Source organism: Medicago sativa, chromosome 8 (assembly GCF_051527215.1).
Source record: "Medicago sativa cultivar Bolivia chromosome 8, Bolivia_mono, whole genome shotgun sequence".
NCBI classification, from domain to species: domain Eukaryota; kingdom Viridiplantae; phylum Streptophyta; class Magnoliopsida; order Fabales; family Fabaceae; genus Medicago; species Medicago sativa.
In genome coordinates this window covers 57816293-57836768 of record NC_140756.1, presented here as the reverse complement: position 1 = coordinate 57836768, position 20476 = coordinate 57816293, and the positions used below count along the sequence as shown (strand labels likewise).

At 34.5% G+C, this 20476-nt stretch overlaps 2 protein-coding genes and 1 pseudogene across 2 annotated transcripts; 2 read left to right on the top strand and 1 right to left on the bottom strand.

Moving 5' to 3' along the window:
* The first annotated feature begins 87 nt into the window (after positions 1-87).
* Positions 88-4157, top strand: LOC146899901 (putative glucan endo-1,3-beta-glucosidase A6 pseudogene; annotated as a pseudogene).
* Positions 4158-4469: 312 nt separating this feature from the next.
* On the bottom strand, positions 4470-5096 carry LOC146899900 (histone H3.2). The gene has a single exon (XM_085738080.1). The coding sequence runs from the start codon at positions 5014-5016 to the stop codon at positions 4606-4608; it is 411 nt and encodes a 136-aa protein (XP_085594206.1). The 5' UTR covers positions 5017-5096; the 3' UTR covers positions 4470-4605.
* A 7247-nt stretch (positions 5097-12343) lies between these two features.
* LOC146899899 (uncharacterized) lies at positions 12344-15496 on the top strand. The gene is made up of 4 exons (XM_085738078.1): positions 12344-12962; positions 13058-13335; positions 14004-14738; positions 14981-15496. The coding sequence occupies exons 1-4, from the start codon at positions 12806-12808 to the stop codon at positions 15188-15190; spliced, it is 1380 nt and encodes a 459-aa protein (XP_085594204.1). The 5' UTR covers positions 12344-12805; the 3' UTR covers positions 15191-15496.
* Positions 15497-20476: the final 4980 nt, after the last annotated feature.

The following is a 20476-nucleotide window of genomic DNA, read 5'->3' as shown; positions in this document are numbered from 1 at the left end:
AAATATGTTTGTTATTCTATACGCATCAAACACATTGTACGATAATTGTTTATCTTATCCATGTCATAACTTATCATTATCCAACTCTATATAATATTCTATCTCCGTCATATCCTGGCGACCAAAAGGATCCTGAAAGTTTAGATTTTCTCCGTTAGAAAATCCACGCATTCACCATATTGATAGGTGTTGGATCGAGATTGGATAATAATCTAGATTTGAAGGTTGGTGTTTTTATTTTTTTAAATCAAAATCTCTATTAAAATTTAGACACTTTGATCCTGATCCAACATATCATTGTTTCTTTGTTGATCTTGCTCTTGTTCATTTTTGGTCGGATGATTATGTGAGTATTATATTTGGTCATGTATGCCTTTGTTTTCACATTGTTTTGAATGGATTGTTAATTGCTTGATACAAGTTTTTGTTGAGTAATTTCATTATACAATGATATGAAACTAGTTTAGAGAAACTGTTGCGCTTTTTTCTCTGGTGGTGTAGAGAAACTGTTGCTGATGTAGCATATATGGTTACAAGTTAGTTTTCAGTTTTCCCTTCTAGGAAATTAGTTTTGGCCCCTGTAGGAGGGAGTGGTTCAGGAAAAAGCACAACTATATATCATAAACTGAGTGTTTCTATGAACTACTTCTGGTCAAATTCTATCAGATAGAAGTGATATAAAGGAACTTGATCCAAAATGCATGGCTTAGACATCAAATTGGACTAGTTAGAGCCTTCACTTTTTTGTTCACTTTTTGCTGCAAGCATTAGGGAGAACATACTGTATGTTAAAATAATGCAACTTTTGAGGAACTAGCAACTGAAGTGCTAAACTCAGAAATTCCATCATAAATTAAATACGTAAATTGCATTACATAAAAGCTGTGAATCAGTAGCAAGAGTAACTCTCTCTCCAACCCCATCTCTTGAATCCAATGCATAGCATTCAACATTGCCACGGCCTCCCCTTCGAATATCAACATTGCCACGCGCTCACAAACAGACCTGCGCTATTTGACAGACAACAACTGTAACCTGTCATACCTACATTATGAAAAAAGCTTGCATTCACCGCACACTGAAATTGAGCGGTATTCCTAAACTGTCCGACAGAAGCAGCACCGGTATCCTGCAGAATTTCTGCTGAAGCGTTATGAACGGATAGCCACTAGCAAGCATGGATCGAGACAAACTCACAATCTGATTCTGAGTCACCGGACTGTGGTTCCAAATACAGTAATTTCGATTTTGCCAAATGCCACAAATCAACATCAGAACTCGGCTAATCACCTCGAGATTCACAAGCACATACATCTAACAAAACGCCTTCCATTGAATCGAAATGTTGCAACCGGGGATGAATAATATGTAACAGACCTGCAGATGCCCAACACTCCATACTACTAGGACATTGAAATAATACATGGCGATCATTCTCAACAAATGTCCTCAAACAACTCACAATTGCATGGACAGTTTACCCAGCGCTGCTGTAATCTCTCTCTTGTTGGTAAACAACTTCTACAAATCCTCCATATGAGGTTTCAGACTTTAGGAGGGACACGAGCTCTCCATAAACCGTTCCAATCTCCCGTCACATGACTTCTGCCCCAATTGATTTGTTCTTGGACCGCAAGCTTATACCCTGACCGAACACTATAATTTCCATGCAAATCTTCACTCCAAATTACCCTATCATCTTTGTCATCCAATAGGAGGGGAACCGCAAGTATAGCTGCAGCCACGCCATTTGAAAACAGATGCTGGAATCCCACCTCCTTTCTCCTTGCACCATCAAACCACTTACCCTCAAATTAAACACTTCTTGCCTTTGAGGGGACTGCACCCCATTCGATTGACTCATCCGAAACCAACATGCATCACTCGCACTCTTGTACCATCACCAATACGCCATCTTGCTTTCAATAACCAAGGTGACCTCTATTTAAATTGCAACGTTTCTAACAATTTTTTCTTAGTCTCTACTCTATCTGTATAAATTTTTTGACCCTGGAAACTAGAGTAACCAAGGAAAATAATTATAAATTAGGAAGAAATATGTCTTTCATCCCTTATAAAATTCTTAAATTTTGCTGTTAGTTCCCATAAAAATTGCCTTCTTTGTCCTCCACATATTTTCCGTTAGTAAATTTAGTCTTAGTGACATAAATCTTGTTGCTTTTTTAATGATATGGCAATGATGACTCAGCAAAATACTAGAAGAAATTTGAAGTTCTAGAGCTTGTATCTATGGAAACTTCAACTTTTGAGTTTAACTCTAGGGGGACAAGTAAACAATGAAACTATACTATATTGTGACTAATAAGTGTGTATAATACATGACAAGGGATGGACAATATTTTTCATTAGCTAAAACATCAATATTTGATAGTTGATTTTGCTTTAGGTGATACTAAGTTTGTTTTGTAGGTTGGTGAGGGATACAATTAGCAGGGGGACAAAAGCAAAGGATTGCAATATGATATCATGCTATAGTTAAAAATCCATCAGTCGTTCTATTAGATAAAGGAACTAGTGTTTTGGATGCAGAGTTTGAGAAAAGTATACAAGAACCTCTTGTTATAGTGTCATGATTGGTAGAACAACTTCGATAGCTATGGTTGAAGGAGGGAGCATTGTGGATACTGGAATTCGTGATGAGCTCATTTCCAACTCAAACAGTGTTTAGAGAAGAATCAGTCAAAAGCGGCTTATGAAACCTTAATTAGGATTGCGGAGATGTGACTGTCTTACGAGTTCCACATTGAAAGTGATATGGCATGAACAAATGTTTATAAGTGGGGGTAATCATCACCCAAAATCCCTGATTCACTTCTTACTTGTAGGAAACAAAGTACAACAAATATGGCATGATCTTGTCCCAGCAATGAGAAGCATCAAAAGAGCACTCAAATCACAGAACATCAGAGGCATCAAAATTGGTACCCCGGTTGCCATAGATGTCTTACAATCAACATTACCACCGTCAAGCGGGACATTCCGATCCGACATAAGAGATGGTGTGATAGCACCAATGCTCAAATTCTTAGACAGGACTGACTCATTTTTCTTCATTGATGGATACCCATATTTCCCATGGTCACAGGACCCCCAACAGCATTCCCCTAGACGTTAATCTAGTCGGGAGACTTAACCACAAGAGACCTTGGTAGTGGCTTAATCTACATAAACTTGTTAGACCAAATGCTTGACTCCCTCATTTTTGCCATGTCAAAACTCTGATACTGCAAGACATAGAAGAACCTGGCATGAACGTTTACAACGCAGCCACATACAATCCCAATGTCATCCAAAGATTGACAACATAACCACCAATCGAAACACCAACGCGCCCCGGTGTCCCCATACCCACCTTCATCTTCTCACTTTTCGAAGAAAACCAAAAACCAGGTCCTGGAACAGAGCAACACTGGGGCTTATTACTACACAGACAGAACTCAGTTTATGGTTTACACTTAACAGGAAGAAAAAAAAAAACATCACAGACTATGCACCATTACCAGCTCCAAAGAACAATGTGCCATACAAGGGTGAGGTACGGTGTATGGCTGCAGAAGGAGCAAATGAAGTGGAATTGACAGCAGCTTTGTCATATGCTTGCAATGTAGGAAACATGATCTGTGACACACTTTCACCTGGAATTCAATGCTATGAACCAGTTTTAGTCCCCGATTATTCAAGTTAAGTGTTTAGAAGCTATTGGACTAAGTAACGGAGCTACTTGCTACAACACAAACAACCAAAAATCCTAGGAAGTTTCTAATTTTATATCAAATACACAATTTCACGGTTATAACCAAGTATTTGGGTTCAAGTGCTTATTGAGTTCCACAAAGAATGAATCATCTGGAAGAACTCAAGTTCGATTCTTGAACAATTCTTAGCTGAACTTTACTAACGCCCCACCAAACTCTAGATTACTAAGGCCTCATTCCCCAAGAACTAGAGGGTTCACACATCACACAATAAAAAAAAAAAAAAAACCTAATATAGTTTTTACCGAAACAGTTCGACACAAGGGCTTTACATTGAAGCCATATACAATCATTATCTCATCCATAGTATGGCAACAAAACAACCATTTAGATAGCCAGCACCTCCCATGTTCACATACCCACCGTCATCTTCTCACTGTAGAGCAACAACGAGGCTTTATACACAAAGACAGAATCCCAATTTATGAATTAGGCTTATTAGGAAAAAAAAAAAATAACAGACTATGCACCGTTACTAGCTACAAAGAACAGGTTGAAATTCTTGAAAATTCCAAAACATAATAAGCAAAGATTATTAAGCTTCTAAATGTTATTAATCACAATGTTTATCAAAATTTTCCACATTATACGATATACTTTTATGAATTAGGTTTAGGAACAGATCACAAATTGAACAAATCGAAACCAATTGAAGGAAAATTAGGGCTAAGAACAGCTAACAAAGAGAAATAATTGAACAAAAAACGATTAATTTCATTGATAGAGCATTAAGCACGATTACAACATCAAAAGATCCTTAAGAGAAATTCATAGCAATAACAACAGTTATCTACACAAACCCTAAACATCCTCACAACTCGCAACAAGATCAAGCACGCTCGCCACGGATACGCCTAGCAAGCTGAATATCCTTAGGCATGATAGTAACACGCTTAGCATGAATAGCACAAAGATTAGTATCCTCAAACAATCCAACAAGATAAGCCTCCGCCGCTTCTTGCAGCGCCGACACAGCAGAGCTCTGAAAACGGAGATCCGTCTTGAAATCCTGAGCGATCTCACGAACAAGACGCTGGAAAGGAAGCTTCCGGATGAGTAGTTCGGTGCTCTTCTGGTACTTGCGGATCTCACGGAGTGCGACGGTTCCTGGCCTGAAACGGTGTGGCTTCTTCACTCCGCCGGTCGCCGGAGCTGATTTCCGAGCGGCTTTTGTTGCGAGTTGCTTCCTTGGTGCTTTGCCGCCGGTGGATTTGCGTGCAGTTTGCTTTGTACGTGCCATTGCTTAAAAATAACTGAAAAAAACGGTTTGTAATGGAAAATAGTTTGTTATTGTTACTGTGATTTGCGATTGAGAGTGATAAGATTGAAGAGAAGAAAGGGGTGAGTTATATATATAGTGATGATTTTTGTGCAGGTTTTGAAATTTGTGAAGATGATGAACACGGGTTGTGATTGTGGCCGTTGATTATTGGTTTAATCGACGGGTGTTGTTTGTTTGGAGTTGTTGAGACATACGGATCGGTGACGTGTCGTGTAGGAGGATCGTTGATCTGTTAGTTATGGAAGGTTGAGATTGAATTTGGGAGAGTCACGCGGATCGATCTATTCTTTGGTGCGGAAATGAAAATATGAAAATTCAGAAAGGGAAATTCATTCATCTTTTGGCGGGTTCTGAATATGATCTTGTGAATGGATAATCCAAAGTCCAACCTATTATTTGCTTCAACTCCATCTTCTATTAACCAAATCAAATAATTATTCTAACAAATATTTTAATTTTTTTTAACTATTTGCCCTAACTTTTTAAAAAAATATTTGTCCTAAATTTAATAAATAAATTCATTTTTTACTGCAACGTTATTTATAATTAAACCATTAAAATAACCATAAGAAAAATGTTTTAGGGGACATCCATCATTGGAGTAAAATTGCATTGAAGCTTATAAATGTTAGTAGGGAATAGAAATGAAGGATTTCATTTCGTTAAGGGAAGATTAAAAATTTAGGGTTTCAAATTTATAGAAATTGAGGAATAACGTCATAGATCTGTTGGTCATGAACAGTAAAAAATTCAATGCTAAAACATTTTGATAAAAAATCACCCTTGCTTATGTGTGAGCCGACATTGAAGTATGCATCACATGACGTTGTTATTGATCCAAGTCAACTCAAGGATCAAATTGATTGAACATTATAAGAATGATGAAATTTTTAGCTTCAAATAATTTGAGGATGAAATTGATCCATTAGTCAAAATTCAAAGACAAACATACGTGTCGCGTAACACCCTAAACACCTTGTGTAATAAATCATGCAAATCTTTATCTCTATTTTATCTTTTTTATAAACATTTGCTTTACACATGCATCATGAAAATTTTCTCACTAATTCACGGTTGTACTCATTTAACACCATTGACTTTTACACATCAAGTTTTTCAATCTCATTTACTATATTAGAAAGCAAATCATGCGTTTTTTAATTTTTTACTTTTACTATTGAGATAGGATCCGTGTTTTAATCGATCATGGTAGAATCACGGGTTTAATGATTTATCATCAATCGGAAATTTGAATCAAACAAAAAATTCTTTTCCTTCTCTCTCAAAAAAAAAAAAATTCTTTTCCTATACTCCCTCCGTCCCAATTTATTTGACCTCTTGGCTCATTTCACACAGATTAAGAAAAATGTATAAATAAAGGGGAAAGTGGAATATATTGTATTGGGAATGATAAAAGTAGTATTATTTAGTGTTATATTGTATTGGGAATGATGAAAGTTGTATTGAAAATTGAAATGAGTCAGTTATTTTGGGACACTTTTTTTTAGAAAATGGGTCAGTTATTCCGGGACGGAGGGAGTATGTATTGTCAGTGTTTCATCATTTTCATTTATATGTTCGATTATTTTTGTTTGTTTTAGCATCGTTTGTTCACAATCATTTTTTCATGGCACCAAATTCTAACGACATCAAAGATAATCTCTGTCAAAAAACCGTAGAGTATAATTTGTATATGTGTCATCCACCATATATAAATTAGGATGTATTAAAACTCAAAATATTCATGTATTGGCTTAGGTGGGCACTGAACAACTTGAAAAGGGGCAGAAAATGTAGGACTTTGCCATCAGGTCAATCACACAAACGTGAAATATCTATAGTTCAAAATTATATATATTTTTTGTTAAAAAAAAAGGTGTATATATATATTTTGAAGGTTCCACTTAAGGGCTTTTGAATTTGATGATTTTAATTATTCATCTATCGATTAAATAAACTAAAATCATCAAAACTTAAAGTTATCCAAGCATTTTATGTTGATAACATTTAAAATGTATATTTCCTCTTTCTTTCTTTTCTTTTTACAAAAATGTATATAGCTTCTTCCTCTTAAAAAAACTTATAAAATGTATTGGATTTTTTTAGAAAAAATATATGTTCAAATTTATAGATTTACTAAATCGTCTATTAATATAAGATATTTTTTTTTGAAAGAATATAAGATATTTTTAGAAGGTCGTGAATTTAACTGAAAGCCAGACTTGCATAATATATAAGATATAATATTATTATTGTCTTTATTATTTAAAATAATGTCATACTGTTTTTATATAAGCTATTTCTGTAACATATCTTGTAGAGTGTTTGAAAATCAGTTGAAAACAGCTTATGCACATGACATAAACTTAAATAAATTAATTCAATCAGGCCTTATATAGTGGTTGTTGCAAAACTTTTCTTAGTATCAACTTGGTTTTTACATTAGAGTGCCCAAGTTAACGTTCAAACAACATTTTTTAGAATTTTTTTGATGAATAATACCAGATAGCTACTGTGAGAGGTTTCAATTGTGGTATAGTTCATTGTCCAAGAACGAAGCATTCAGCTTCCTTTTCAAAGTATTAAAGCAAAGCTACTAGATATATAATAGAGTATTCGTTCAATTTTTGCCCAACTGCACATGAGAAGTAATTTCTCTTTGATTTTTTTTTTTGCCCAACGGCACATGAGAAGTAATTTCTCTTTGATTTTTCTTATAATCAGAATTTGAGACTAGATTTTGTTCCTTATTTTGAGATAATTTTCTAATCCTCACTTTTTCAAGGTTACTGTATCCCTAAATCTTTATCTCGAATTCCAATTGATACACTTAAAATTTAAAGGTTGCACCAAATAAAATACATTGAATAACATATGGATGAATGGTTTTTAGTAAGAATCAAGATGAACTTTTTTTCATAAATCAAAAAGAGGTATGCTGAAACCTCAAGAATCATACATGGAGTATAAGTAAATCAACAAAGGAATAGATGAAAATTTTCTCAAGAAAATAATTATGAGAGAATTGTTTTTTTTTTTTTGAAGAGACTAAAATGAAATATATTACCACAAAATGTACCAAGGAAGAAACACCAAAGTCAATACAAGAAAAGCAAATAATTACAAAGCAATGACACACACCACAAAACTGCCCAGAGTACTAACAAATTAGCCTATGCTCCGCCACCACGCAGAACCATCACGACCTCCAACTCTCAGGTGACCGCCCTCCAACCCATACCGCGCCGCTAACACCCTAAACCATAAACTCTCTCTACCCACCAACACCCTCCAGCACCACTTCCCTAATTACGCTAAATTAAATTCTTTTATTCTCCTTACCCCCAAACCTCCAACCTCCTGACTCCGACAAATAGTTTTCCAATCAACCCAAATGATTTTTCTGTGGATACAATACCTGACAGAGCCTTGAAAAAAAAAGAGCATAAACAGGCAAGGACGACAGGATAGACTTCAGTAAAACCAAGCGACCTCCCAAGGACAAGTGTCTCGATTTCCAACTAGACAGTCTAGAATTAATACCATTAATAAGAGGCTCCCAAAAAGCCACCAATTGGCAAACCAAGATACATAAATGGGATGGTACCAACCTTACAGTTCAAAACCGATGCCGCTTCGGACAACCACGACCCATGAACATTTACCCCTACCAGAAGACATTCACTTTATATAGCCAATTAGACCAATTAACTCCTAACTAATTTAACTAATGTAACTAACTAAAATACTTTTCTCCATTCTCTCTCTTAAATTCCCATTGCAATTCTTTCTCGATAATCAAATTCAGTCTCATTCATTCCATTATATCCATGACGGATACATAACTGATCCCAAATCGTTGTCACCAGCTCCAAAACTTGGTGATTTTGTGAGGAGACCAAACCAAACAAAAGTTTGTTTGACATGGATTTTGGTGAGTGACTGTTTGTTTTGAACCATGTAAGGAGAAAATATGAACACAGTCTGCAGATGAGATTCCAACAAGAAGGACATTTAGAAATGGTGGTTGGCTGATGAGATGATTTTCAGGCGAGAGCAACTTTGTGATAAAAATAATTGCGTGTTCCTGCAAACGAATTTGATTGCTGCAGGCATTCACATAGCAAGGCCAAAAGTTACCATCGCCGTCTTGACATTCCAGATATAATGCTCACTGTTTTACCGAATCCACCCATCCCCAAGGATGTTGCTCCACATAGTTGTGGCCAATCTTGGTGATTTTGTGAGGAGGCCAAACCAAACCAAAGTTTGTTTGACATAGATTTTGGTGAGTGATTGTGTTTTTTTTTTTACTTTTGTACCAAGACAAGAGCTTTGACTGTGATAATATGCTCTTTGAACATGTATGTGAGTTGAGTTGAGACAAGAGAATGGAATGCATGCGAGTGAGCGAAAACAAAATAAGTAAGATAATAGCATATTTTGATCCAAAAACCAACAATAATCAAGTGAATGAATGAGAAAGAGGAGAGGATATGAGTGAGTTAAATAATGGGATGAAGGAAGGAATGTTTGGTGAAAGGGTTAATCACAAGAAAAAGGAATGTTGTGAGATGAGTGTGTTTGAATTCCCACCTACCAACTTCCTTAGCTTAATTATTAGGCCCCACACTGTAATCATATTATGCAAATTAAAGCAAACCAATTAACCTTAAAGCAAATTAAAGGACCCATGACATTGACATCAGCATCTTTTGGTCATTTTCACAAATAAAGGGAGGTTCAGTTCAAGGCCAAACACTGTTATTTTTAATGATTTCAAAATCTAATAGTGCCTTCAGGAAGAGTTTTGCCTTGGTGGGGCACAATGGTTATGGTAACAGCTCAATAATTTATTGGTGGCAGTATGTTTGAACAACTTATGTTCAACTTCTCTTATTCCATTAGTACATACATGATAAATAGAACAATATAGGAGGATAATCTTGTTGAGTTTCTGAGAACTTGGAGAATTGGAATGAAAAAGAGCCATAAGGCTTTGATTGAGAAAGATTACAGAGAATTATTTGATCAAAAGATGTTAAGAGTACAATAGTTGAGACTTATTTATAGAACTAACTCCTAACTAACTTGCTTGCTCTCCAAGCTATCTAGATAACTTGCTCTCCAAGTTATCTTCTCACTTGTAACTAACTATTAACTAATCCTAATTAACATTCTAAATTCTATGAATCTTAACAAATCTTTTAATAAGAATAAGTCTAGGCCTAGGTTAGACTCCTATGTGCATGTATTATAGAAAAGTCTCATTGGCTGCATACATGTGTTTGTAATGTTAATGAGCTAGTAGTCACTATCATGGTTCTGAATTGTGGTTATGATCATGGTAGCAGTTACACTGTCAAACTTGATGTTGCAGCATAATGCGAGCAAATGCAGCCACAATTGCTGTTGTAAAGTAGTTGCAGAAACCTCTAAAACATTTATATTGCATCTTCAATAGCAGTTGCCGCAATTTAGAACTTCTCTGAGCATTGACTCATTCACTACAAGTATGTGTGTATAATATGTGTGAGCTATTATTCACAACATGATTCTAAATTGTGGTCGCGATTGTGGTTATGCCGCAGACTTTGATATTTTGGCAGATATGGGCAAATGTGACAGGTGCAGCTGCAATATCATTGAAGAGATATCTTAAATCTTAAGATATTGTAGCTACAATTGCAGTTGTGGACTGCAATTTAGAATTATGGTAACCAATAATGTAAAGCATTCTTGCAACAATGGCACATCAAATCTTTACATGAAAAGGCATCATGGAAATGAATTTGAAATCCCTAAGGAAGCATATAGGTCTTGTGCAACAAGAACCAGCTTTATTTACAACATCAATTTTCAAAATCATTCTTTATGGAAAAGAAGCATCTGAATCAGAAGTGATTTAAGCATCTAAACTAGCCAATGCTCATAATTAGATTGGTGCACATCTTGAAGGCTACTCAACAAGAGCATGTGAGAGACTAGTTCAACACTCTAGTAGCCAAAGACAAATGGTGGCCATTGTCAGAGTTGATGCAAAGATCATTGAGCAGGACACTCATTGAAATCTAGCTTGTAGGACATACAAATGTAGTTTATTTCAAATTAGCCAACCTTGAACAGCAAACAATTACATGTACTTGAATATTCTAGATGACATAACAAAATGACTAGCGTGATTATTTGGATTCACTAAATCTACATTTAGCACTTTTCCTTGGATGATACTACATTATGAAAATCTTGCTAAGACAAATTCAGGAGGATTATAGAGTTAGGTAGGAACCGACAAAGTTAATTTAGTAAAAGAGGTTAAACTTCCACAAAATGGTGAACTAAAGTTTAAATCACGGCCGAAAGAGATACATTGAATAGAATTAAAAAGAACCTTTAAAAATCAAAACAAAAAATAATATAATATTCATATTAACCCATTTTTCCTTGAAATATATGATTCAATGAAAATTCTTTAATTGACGTATATCGATGTTGAATCTGAATTTCATGCACTCATCAGAATCATGCATTCACTCGTTTGGAACAATCAAACCATCTACCATATAGGATAATTGAGAGAAGATTAGTGTACCTATCTTTCTATAAGAATGAAAGTTAAACTATTTATATAAATTAATAAGTTGTTTTCATAAGTTATCATAAAAAACATATGAAATAAGCTTATAAACCTACCATAAGTAGTTTTCATAAAATAGCATAAAAAATTTCTTGATGGTTTATACTTATTTGATAAGTTTAAATAATGCAAATTCTGAACCAAAATTCTAAACTTGGTTAACCAATTCTTGTTAATTAGTCTAGTAATTTTTTTTTTTTAAAGAGGTCGCAGACTAACCTATCCATTTTTTTTAACAGACTTAACATAGCAATTCAATTAAAGGAAAATGACTCAAAATCTCTACTCAATCAACCTAAAGGTGGTTGCTCAATAGACATATCAAAACATCCCACTTGACTTAACAATGTCGCTCAAGACCCTAGACATATCAAAATATCCCACTTGACTTAACAATGTCGCTCAAGACCCGATTTGATTTTATACACAAAGAAAACCTATAAAAAGCTACAATTCAATTGGAAACAAAATTTAAGTGTTTATTAAACAACATTTTTTTCTTAAAATAACAGGTTAAATGGATCGGGCCGACTAATCGAGCCCAATTTGCCACCCTTAAATAAAATTTATTCCCTATAACGATTAATTTAAATATAAATAAAAATAAAACTCTATATATATAAATGAGAAACTCCTCACTCCTCTCTCACTTCGTATTCTCACAGCAACACGAGAAACGATTTTGGATTTAGGTTTTCGCTCTCGCTATCGCCGATTGAAATCATTCAATCTCCTCCTCCGATTTAGGGTTTCGCCGATGAATTTTTCCCCCAAAATTGAATCATCGTTTTCATCCGTTCGTCACCGTTCATATTTTATGAACCTTGGCAAGCTTTGGTGTTCCTTCAAAAACTTCTTTCGTCACTGGACTTGATCACTAGGGTTTCGCTTTTCTCTCTCTCTCTCTTCAATCTCTCTCTTTCTTCTTTTACAATCAATCTTCTCTCTTTCGATTTCATAGTAACACACTTGTTCACGTTATAGTAATCGTTTTCTGAGATACGAGGTTTCGATCAATTTTTTTTTACGACTGAGGTTGTTTGTTCGCTACGACAACAAACAACCTCGGTGTTGAATTTTGTGATTTTGTTATTGATTTGATTTGATTCGATGGCTATACCGAAATTGGTTCCGGGGTTTCGATTCTCTCCAACTGGAGTTGAATTGATCAAATATTTCCTCAAAAGGAAAGTGATGGGGAAAAAGTTTCATAATGATGTCATTGCTGAACTTGACATATACAAATACGCACCTTGGGATCTCCCAGGTAGTTAATTAATTTCACAAATTTCGTATCATAGATTAATTTCTAAATGTGCTGTTAATAATTAAGTTTTGTTTTTTTTTTGTTTGTTTTTTCAGATTTATCTTATCTCCAAAACGGGGATTTGGAGTGGTATTTCTTCTGTCCGATAGGGAAGAAGTATGGAAGTGGGTCGAGGATGAATCGATCTACGGAAACAGGGTTTTGGAAAGCTACTGGTAAGGATAGAGCTGTTCAACAGAATAATCAAATTGTGGGGATGATTAAAACCCTGATATTTCATACTGGAAAGGCACCTCGTGGGGATCGTACTGATTGGGTTATGCATGAGTATAGGCTTGAAGATAAGGATTTGACTGATAGAGGAATTGTTCAGGTATTCGTTCATTTGTTATTTGTATTGTTAGAATAGAATTACTATGAGCTTTATTAGGGAGATAAATAAGTTAGCATTTTGATATGTGGTAGTTTTGAAGTTGTGCCTTTGATTGTGGATGCACATAAAGATATATTGTACTCTTAGTGTTGATGCTATTGGCATCTATTTTTTTCAATGTAGACTGTAGTAGATAATATAATACATTAATCTGTTTTTGATTCATAGATATATTACATTGGCTTTTATGTCTCCACCTACTATGTCACTAATGGCATTGACCTCCTCTAAATGTGGGGGTTGCATTTTAAAGTTTGAAGTGTGGAGTTCTCATTGACTGCAGTTTAGTTCATGATAATTTTGCATGCACATGTATAGGAGAATCCTTGAAATAGAAATATGTTATTTCATTGGATTAGTTCAAATCAACGAATTGTTGATCCTCCTTACCTCATGAAGTGCCTATTTTACTTTTGTTGAATCCTTGAAATAGAATCATGTTAATTTATGTTTTGATTGACACCCAAAATGAGATTTGCTGTTTTTACATGATGAAGTTGGTACGCCTTCTTGCATATTTTAATCATTTAATTGGTAATTTTTCCGTCCTGTTTTCATTGTGAATACATTTTTAACAAGCTCTTTTGGTTTGTCTTTTTAAATCACAGGATTCCTATGTAATCTGTAAGGTATTTCAAAAGGAAGGTCCTGGTCCCAGGAATGGTGCACAATATGGGAAACCATTTAATGAGGAAGACTGGAGTGATGATGAAGTAGGAATACCATTTGCTGAGCCAGCTGCACTAGCTCCCACTTTGCCTGTGACATCTAATAGTTTTGTTCTAAATGACCAGAATCTCCATGCTATTGGATATAATGGTTCAATATCCATGCCATGTCAATCAGGATTGATGCCTTCTCCCGATCCAGCAAATTCATGTCAAACAGGATTACAAACAGGATTACCGCCTTCTCCCGACCCTGCAAATTCATGTCAAACAGGAGTTCCACCTTCTCCCTACCCTGCAAATTCATGTCAAATAGGATTGACGCCTTCTGTAGACCCTGTGAATTCATGTCAAACAGGATTTATGCCGTCTCCCGACCCTTCAAATTCATGTCAAACAGGGTATATGCCGTCTCCCGATCCTGCAAATGAATGTCAAATAGGATTTATGTCTCCCGACCCTGCAAATTCACGTCAAACAGGATTGGAGCTGTCTCCCACTGGCCCTGCAAATTCATGTAAAACAAGATTGGTGCCTTCTCCCGACCCTGTGGATAATTCATATCATCAAGCTGTTAATAATGATGACCCTGTGGATAATTCATATCATCAAGCTGTTAATAATGATGACATTTTATCAATGCTTGATATGTTCGACGACGACATATTGCCTGAGGTATGCTTATCTGTTTCTTCAACCTTCTTGTGTTTTTTTGTTTTCTTGGAAACAGTATGATGTTTCTTTTTTATGTATGGTTTTAGTGTTTTCTACTCTTGTAGGCTTCGTGTTTTAGCTATCCCCTGCAGTTTGCATTGTCTCCTCATAATGTTAATGCCATTTTACTAAATGATTGTGATATATATAGCGACTCTTGATTTCTTTAAGGTTAACTGAATACTGACATTATTTTTGGCCAGGAAAACAATGCTGAAGGTGCACTATCAACTGACTTTTTTGATGGTTTGGGAGACCTGGATTGCTTGGGACCTGTTGGCCAGAATGCTGACTTTAGCACATACGGAATGGCTCCTACGGGGGATGACTACTTGGATTTCATGGAGTTGATTGATCTAGACTCCGAGATGTTCTGGCAGAGTGCTGCGGAACCTAAGTTGGACCTAAAATAAAGAATTTTTCATTGGTCCTTTTGGCATGATATTTTCTGACGACTGAGCGTCGGACTTAATATTTGGCACTATTGCTGCTGTGCTGGCCAGAAGGTGATTTGGTCATTGGCACATATGGATAAAGACACATTGTTTGAATTGGGCTGCCTTTATATATATTTTAGTAGTTAATAAATAACTGAAGTAAGTAATGTATTATTGTGATTTGGGTGCCTTTCCTTTGATAATTGTCTCGGAAAATCGTGAATGAACACGCTCTTGGTGGCTCAAGATATTTATATTCAAATGTTTAACATTACAATACAATTACAATTCCGATTTGTGCATACATTTTTTCACTTTAAACCTTGTTTGGAATTTTTTTTTTATTTTAAGATTGATTCCATTATATCTTGAAATTATGTCCAGAGGTACAATAAAGTACCAAAATAAATATTTGAGAAATGCCAAGGTCATACTCTCTAACAAACTCTTCTAATACACTCCAAGTATAGTATAGTTCAACATGTCATTCAATTTTTTTTACTCAATAACTTGCTACTGGTTTCAGCCATTTTATATTTTGTTTTTGACTAAAAAATAATGGCTTTTCATCGTTCTGTGTACTTCAACCTATCAACCACCATCTCTTCAAGTTCAAGGATTACATCCACAACCAACAACCGTAATTTTCAATATTTATTCTTAGGTGAAACTTTTTTTGGAATGTATACTCATGTGAAACTTCCACATTTAATTAATGCAGATTTTTTTTTTAAACTGTAAGCCGTAAATTCAATATTTTTTTTGGAATGTATACTCATGTGAAACTTCCACATTTAATTAATGCAGATTTTTTTTTTTAACTGTAAGCCGTAAATTCAATATTACTAAGCCTATACTGTGTATATATTGTGTGTATACAAACTCAGCTATTTTCTTGTTGTAGACATTCTATGATTCTAATATTTAAAAGGTTACCAGGGACGAGTCTGGAATTAAGTTTAGGAGGGACTAAACTTAAAAGTATATTAGACGAAGAAAAAATAAATTTTTAAATGCACAACTTATAAGGAAAATTAAGAAGCTATAAGATGTATCGGAAGTTAATATTGTCAAACAAATATAAAACAAACATGAAGAACTAACATTTTCTTCATTAAACATCTTTAAAGGAACATGCTAGGACCATACTTATCAAGGTTAACCACTTGATTAAATTAACGAGAAACATGTTGACAACGAAAATGATATGACAAAGGACATAACACCTTATTCTAAGACAATAAATGATGAATTTAGTTCTAGATTATCTACCTTTGTTCATCTTGGGAGATTAAGTTTGTAAGAGTATTTCTTTTCCTAAATGTTTCTAATTTGCTTTGAACGTTTGACTCATTTTGTTCACAAAACAAAATTGTAGAAAATTAAGTGTTTAAGTCTCAATATATATAGTGCAAAACATATGAATATATAATATCTTATAAAGTTCAAAAAATAAATATAGAGACAAAAAAATATAACATACTAGTGTGTAAAAAGAATTGAAAAATCTTGGGGGAAACCGTGGCTTCTGCAGGTTCCCTTTCTAGTTCCATGCATGGGATGAACATTGTGAATGAACTATTGTGGTATGCACGGGTAACGTTATATTAAATAAAAATAAGTATAATAAAACATGACTAGCTCTCCTTAAAAAAAAAAAGGCTAACTCATCAATTCAACCCGTTTGATGCACAATTCTTTCGCCCACTAATTCACCAACTGCTGCAAGTAAGGGCATACTCGACCAATAGGATGCAGAAGAGAAGTAACTTTAAGTCAAAGAAGATGCATCCTCATTGAACTCAAATAAACCATGATAAAGTAGCTAATGCTACTAGAATTCATTTAATCACAAACTTCATATCGACGTTTGAATTAAATCAAGTTTCGGTTCTGAGCATATATATAAGAGCATCTGAAGCAAGTGAGAAGCTGAAGACTTGGAATAAGTTCTAAAAAAAAGTCAATCAGAAGTCAACGTTTGAATTAGAAGAGGAATTATGTTCAGAAGCATCTGAAGGTCTGAAGGATCGAAGGCTCTGAATTATGTCCTGCATTTCAAGAAATCAGGTCTCTAAGCTGAAGAGATTAGAATTCTGAAGCAAAACAGATTCAAGATATGGTGCACAACATCAACGTTAATAGAAACAGAAGTTTGAGTGGATGTTACAGAAGTTGGACTCTTGAATGAACCGAAAAATTCCATTGGTCTTTTTGAAGGGAAGTTTTGGTCTCAACAAAAGTGTTTCTTTGGATATAATCAATTGAAACCACAAGTGACTGACCCGTCATGAGTTCCCCTCCCCATCGACGTTCCTATTCCTCGTCATCGTTTAGTAGGAGGGTTCACCGCCACTCTCTCTGCAAATGCTACTGGTTATGGTTTGTTTGTCTAGTCAGACCCTATTTGCATTGTCAGCCATATCTACACAACAAAAAATATAAAGAAAAAAAATCAATGAACTCATTCAGACATTTTATCAAAACATTTGAAGTGCAAAATATATATTTTTGGTTCACTATGCTATTTCAAATTTTAAAATACCACATTGCACTTAAACTAAACAACACTTACAGTGCAAACATGCAAGCATTTGATCATTGATTACCAAAAAAATGAACAATTTCATAAACCTTAAACACTAACATATGACCAATTTAAACAAAAAAATCTAACATATAAAACTAAAAATCTCGAAAAATGTCATTGTCAATGTCAATTTAAACAAGTAGATTGATGAGTTGCTTAATTTTGAAGAAATTAGATGGAGGTTGGTTTGTGTTTTAACCAACAATAGGAGTTGTTGTTGTTTTGGGTATAAGACCATAATACAATGCTAGAAAGGGATATTAAGATAATTTCAAAATGGTTTTGAGTTAGGTAAAAAAAACTACGGAAGCCCGGTAGACTAGGCTCATCAATATCAATTAGATTTCTGCTCTTCTCCCATTACTTTTTTGCTCGTGCCCAACTGTTTTGCCTAAAATACCTCTGCATTAGTTAAGTAACGTAAGTGTTAAATGCTGCGCTACTTAACTAACGCCGCGTGAGTTAACTAACGCTACGTGCTGTTTTAAAGAAGGCAGAACACCTCATTCCCTCATTTCTCATCTAAAATCTCAAAAATCTCTCTCAAATCACCCAAACCCAAAATTCCTTCAAGTTTAAATCAAACAACACTCCAATAACAAGTAAGTTTTCATAATCAAACACCAATAACCTTTTATGTTTGTATGTTAGATTTTTTTCCCTTAAATTAGAAATTTGTTAGATTTAGGGTTTGTTTAAATTTTAATTTTTTTGGCAATAAATCATACAATGTTTACATGAAAATGACTTGAGTTGCTTAAATGTTTTGATGTTTGTATGTTTATGTTGTAGTTTTGAGTTTTAGAGAATTTTTTAGATTTAGGGTTTGTTTAAATTTTGATTTTGCTTGCAAGAAATGATACAATGTTACATGTAAATGACTTATATTGCTTAATTATTTAGATGTCTGCATGTTAATGTTGTAGTTATGAGTTTTAGGGTTTATGTATAATTTGCACTCCAAGTGTTTGATGAAATGTTTGAATGAGTTTTTCATTGATTGTTTTTAATTTTTTATTGTGTAGATTTGAAGCAATGTCCGATATGTTCGACGTTCATGCACAATTCAACGGCGGAGAACCTCAGAGGTTGAAGGTTAGGTGCCTCGGTGTAACGTTAAGAGGTCTCAAGGAGTCAACCCCGGAGACACAAGGAGGGTGGAATACATTCGGTATAAACATCCAACCCTCGACGATGGGAGAATATCATTCACTTGGGTGGAAATAGCGAACGACGATAACGTGAGGAGCATGTTTTGGTAGTACAACATGTTCCAGTGGATCGATATGCGTGTAACGTTGCTGAGATCAACTGAAGATATCATCAAAAGTTTGATTCTGCCAGAAGTTCGTGATTAGGTAGGGAAATGTACCTTCTAACTACAACCACTGTCTTCCTTTGAATGAGGTAATTCAAACTTGGCAAACGACAGTTCTCAAGCATTCACCCGGAAGTTTTATTGTTCATTTCAAAAGATTAAATTCTTGTCAGGCTGGTTTAAATAAAGGTATTGAAGTGTCAAGGAATGCACCTCATTCTTTTGACACTTGAATACCATCATTTAAACCAAGCCTAACAAGAATTTAATCTTTTGAATGAAAAAATAAAACTTCCGGGTGAATGCTTGAGAGCTGTTGTTTGGCAAGTTTGAATTTACCTCATTCAAAGGTAAGATAATTGTTGTAGTTGGAATGCACCTTCCAACTACAGCAATTGTCATACCCTAAAATGAAAATTCAAACTTGTTAAAAGCCAGTTCCCAAACATTCACCCGACATTCCTATTGTTCCTTTCAAAAGATTAAATTCTTGTTAGTTTGGTTTAGATGAAAGTATTGAAGTGTCAAGGAATGCACCTCATTCTTTTGACACTTCAATACCATCATCTAATCCAAACTAACAAGAATTTAATCTTTTGAATGGAACAATAGAGAAGTCGGATGAATGTTTGAGTCCTGGTGTTTAGCCAGTTTGAATTTACCATTTCAGAGGTAAGATAATTGTTGTAGTTTGAAGGTGCAACCCGAATGTAATGTAATGATAGGACATATTTATGAACATGTATTATGTGATGACTCGTCTTATATGAAGGAATTTGATGTGATAACATATATAGTTGATATACATGTTGTTTATGTAATGTAATGTAATTTTTAATCGAATTTATTCAATACGCAACTTTATTCGAATTCACGCTGAGTTTAATTAGGTTTTTTTTTCGATTTTTTTAATACGTAACTTTATTCGAATTTATTCAATACGCAATTTTTATTCGAATTCACGCTTAATTTATTATAATTTATTTATTTACTTTATTCGAATTTATTAATTCAATACGCAATCATAAAATAAATGCAAAAATTAACAAAAATAAAGAAACAAAAATTAAAGATATAAAATATCATTTTATTAATATAATTCTTATTACATTTACAATGAGGTAAAACTAAATCTGCGAAAAAATAAAAACCACCAGAAAACCTAGCTTCCGGTGGTGAAACTAAAAGAAATCCACAAGAAAACCAACCTTTTTGTGGTAAAACTAAAAGAAATCCACAAGAAAACCAGCTTTCCTCGGGTAAAACTAAATATGCACATTTAGTTTTACCCAATTTGGTTCTTTTTACCCCAAGATAGTTGCTCACTAATCATCTTTTAATCCTCAGAATTGGC

Excerpts from the sequence above, each read along its gene's own strand:
- LOC146899900 (XM_085738080.1), bottom strand. The coding sequence starts at position 5,016 with ATGGCACGTACAAAGCAAACTGCACGCAAATCCACCGGCGGCAAAGCA.
- LOC146899899 (XM_085738078.1), top strand. The coding sequence starts at position 12,806 with ATGGCTATACCGAAATTGGTTCCGGGGTTTCGATTCTCTCCAACTGGA. Across the intron at positions 12,963-13,057 it reads CGCACCTTGGGATCTCCCAG|ATTTATCTTATCTCCAAAAC; the intron begins GTAGTTAATTAA and ends TTGTTTTTTCAG. Across the intron at positions 14,739-14,980 it reads ACGACGACATATTGCCTGAG|GAAAACAATGCTGAAGGTGC; the intron begins GTATGCTTATCT and ends ATTTTTGGCCAG.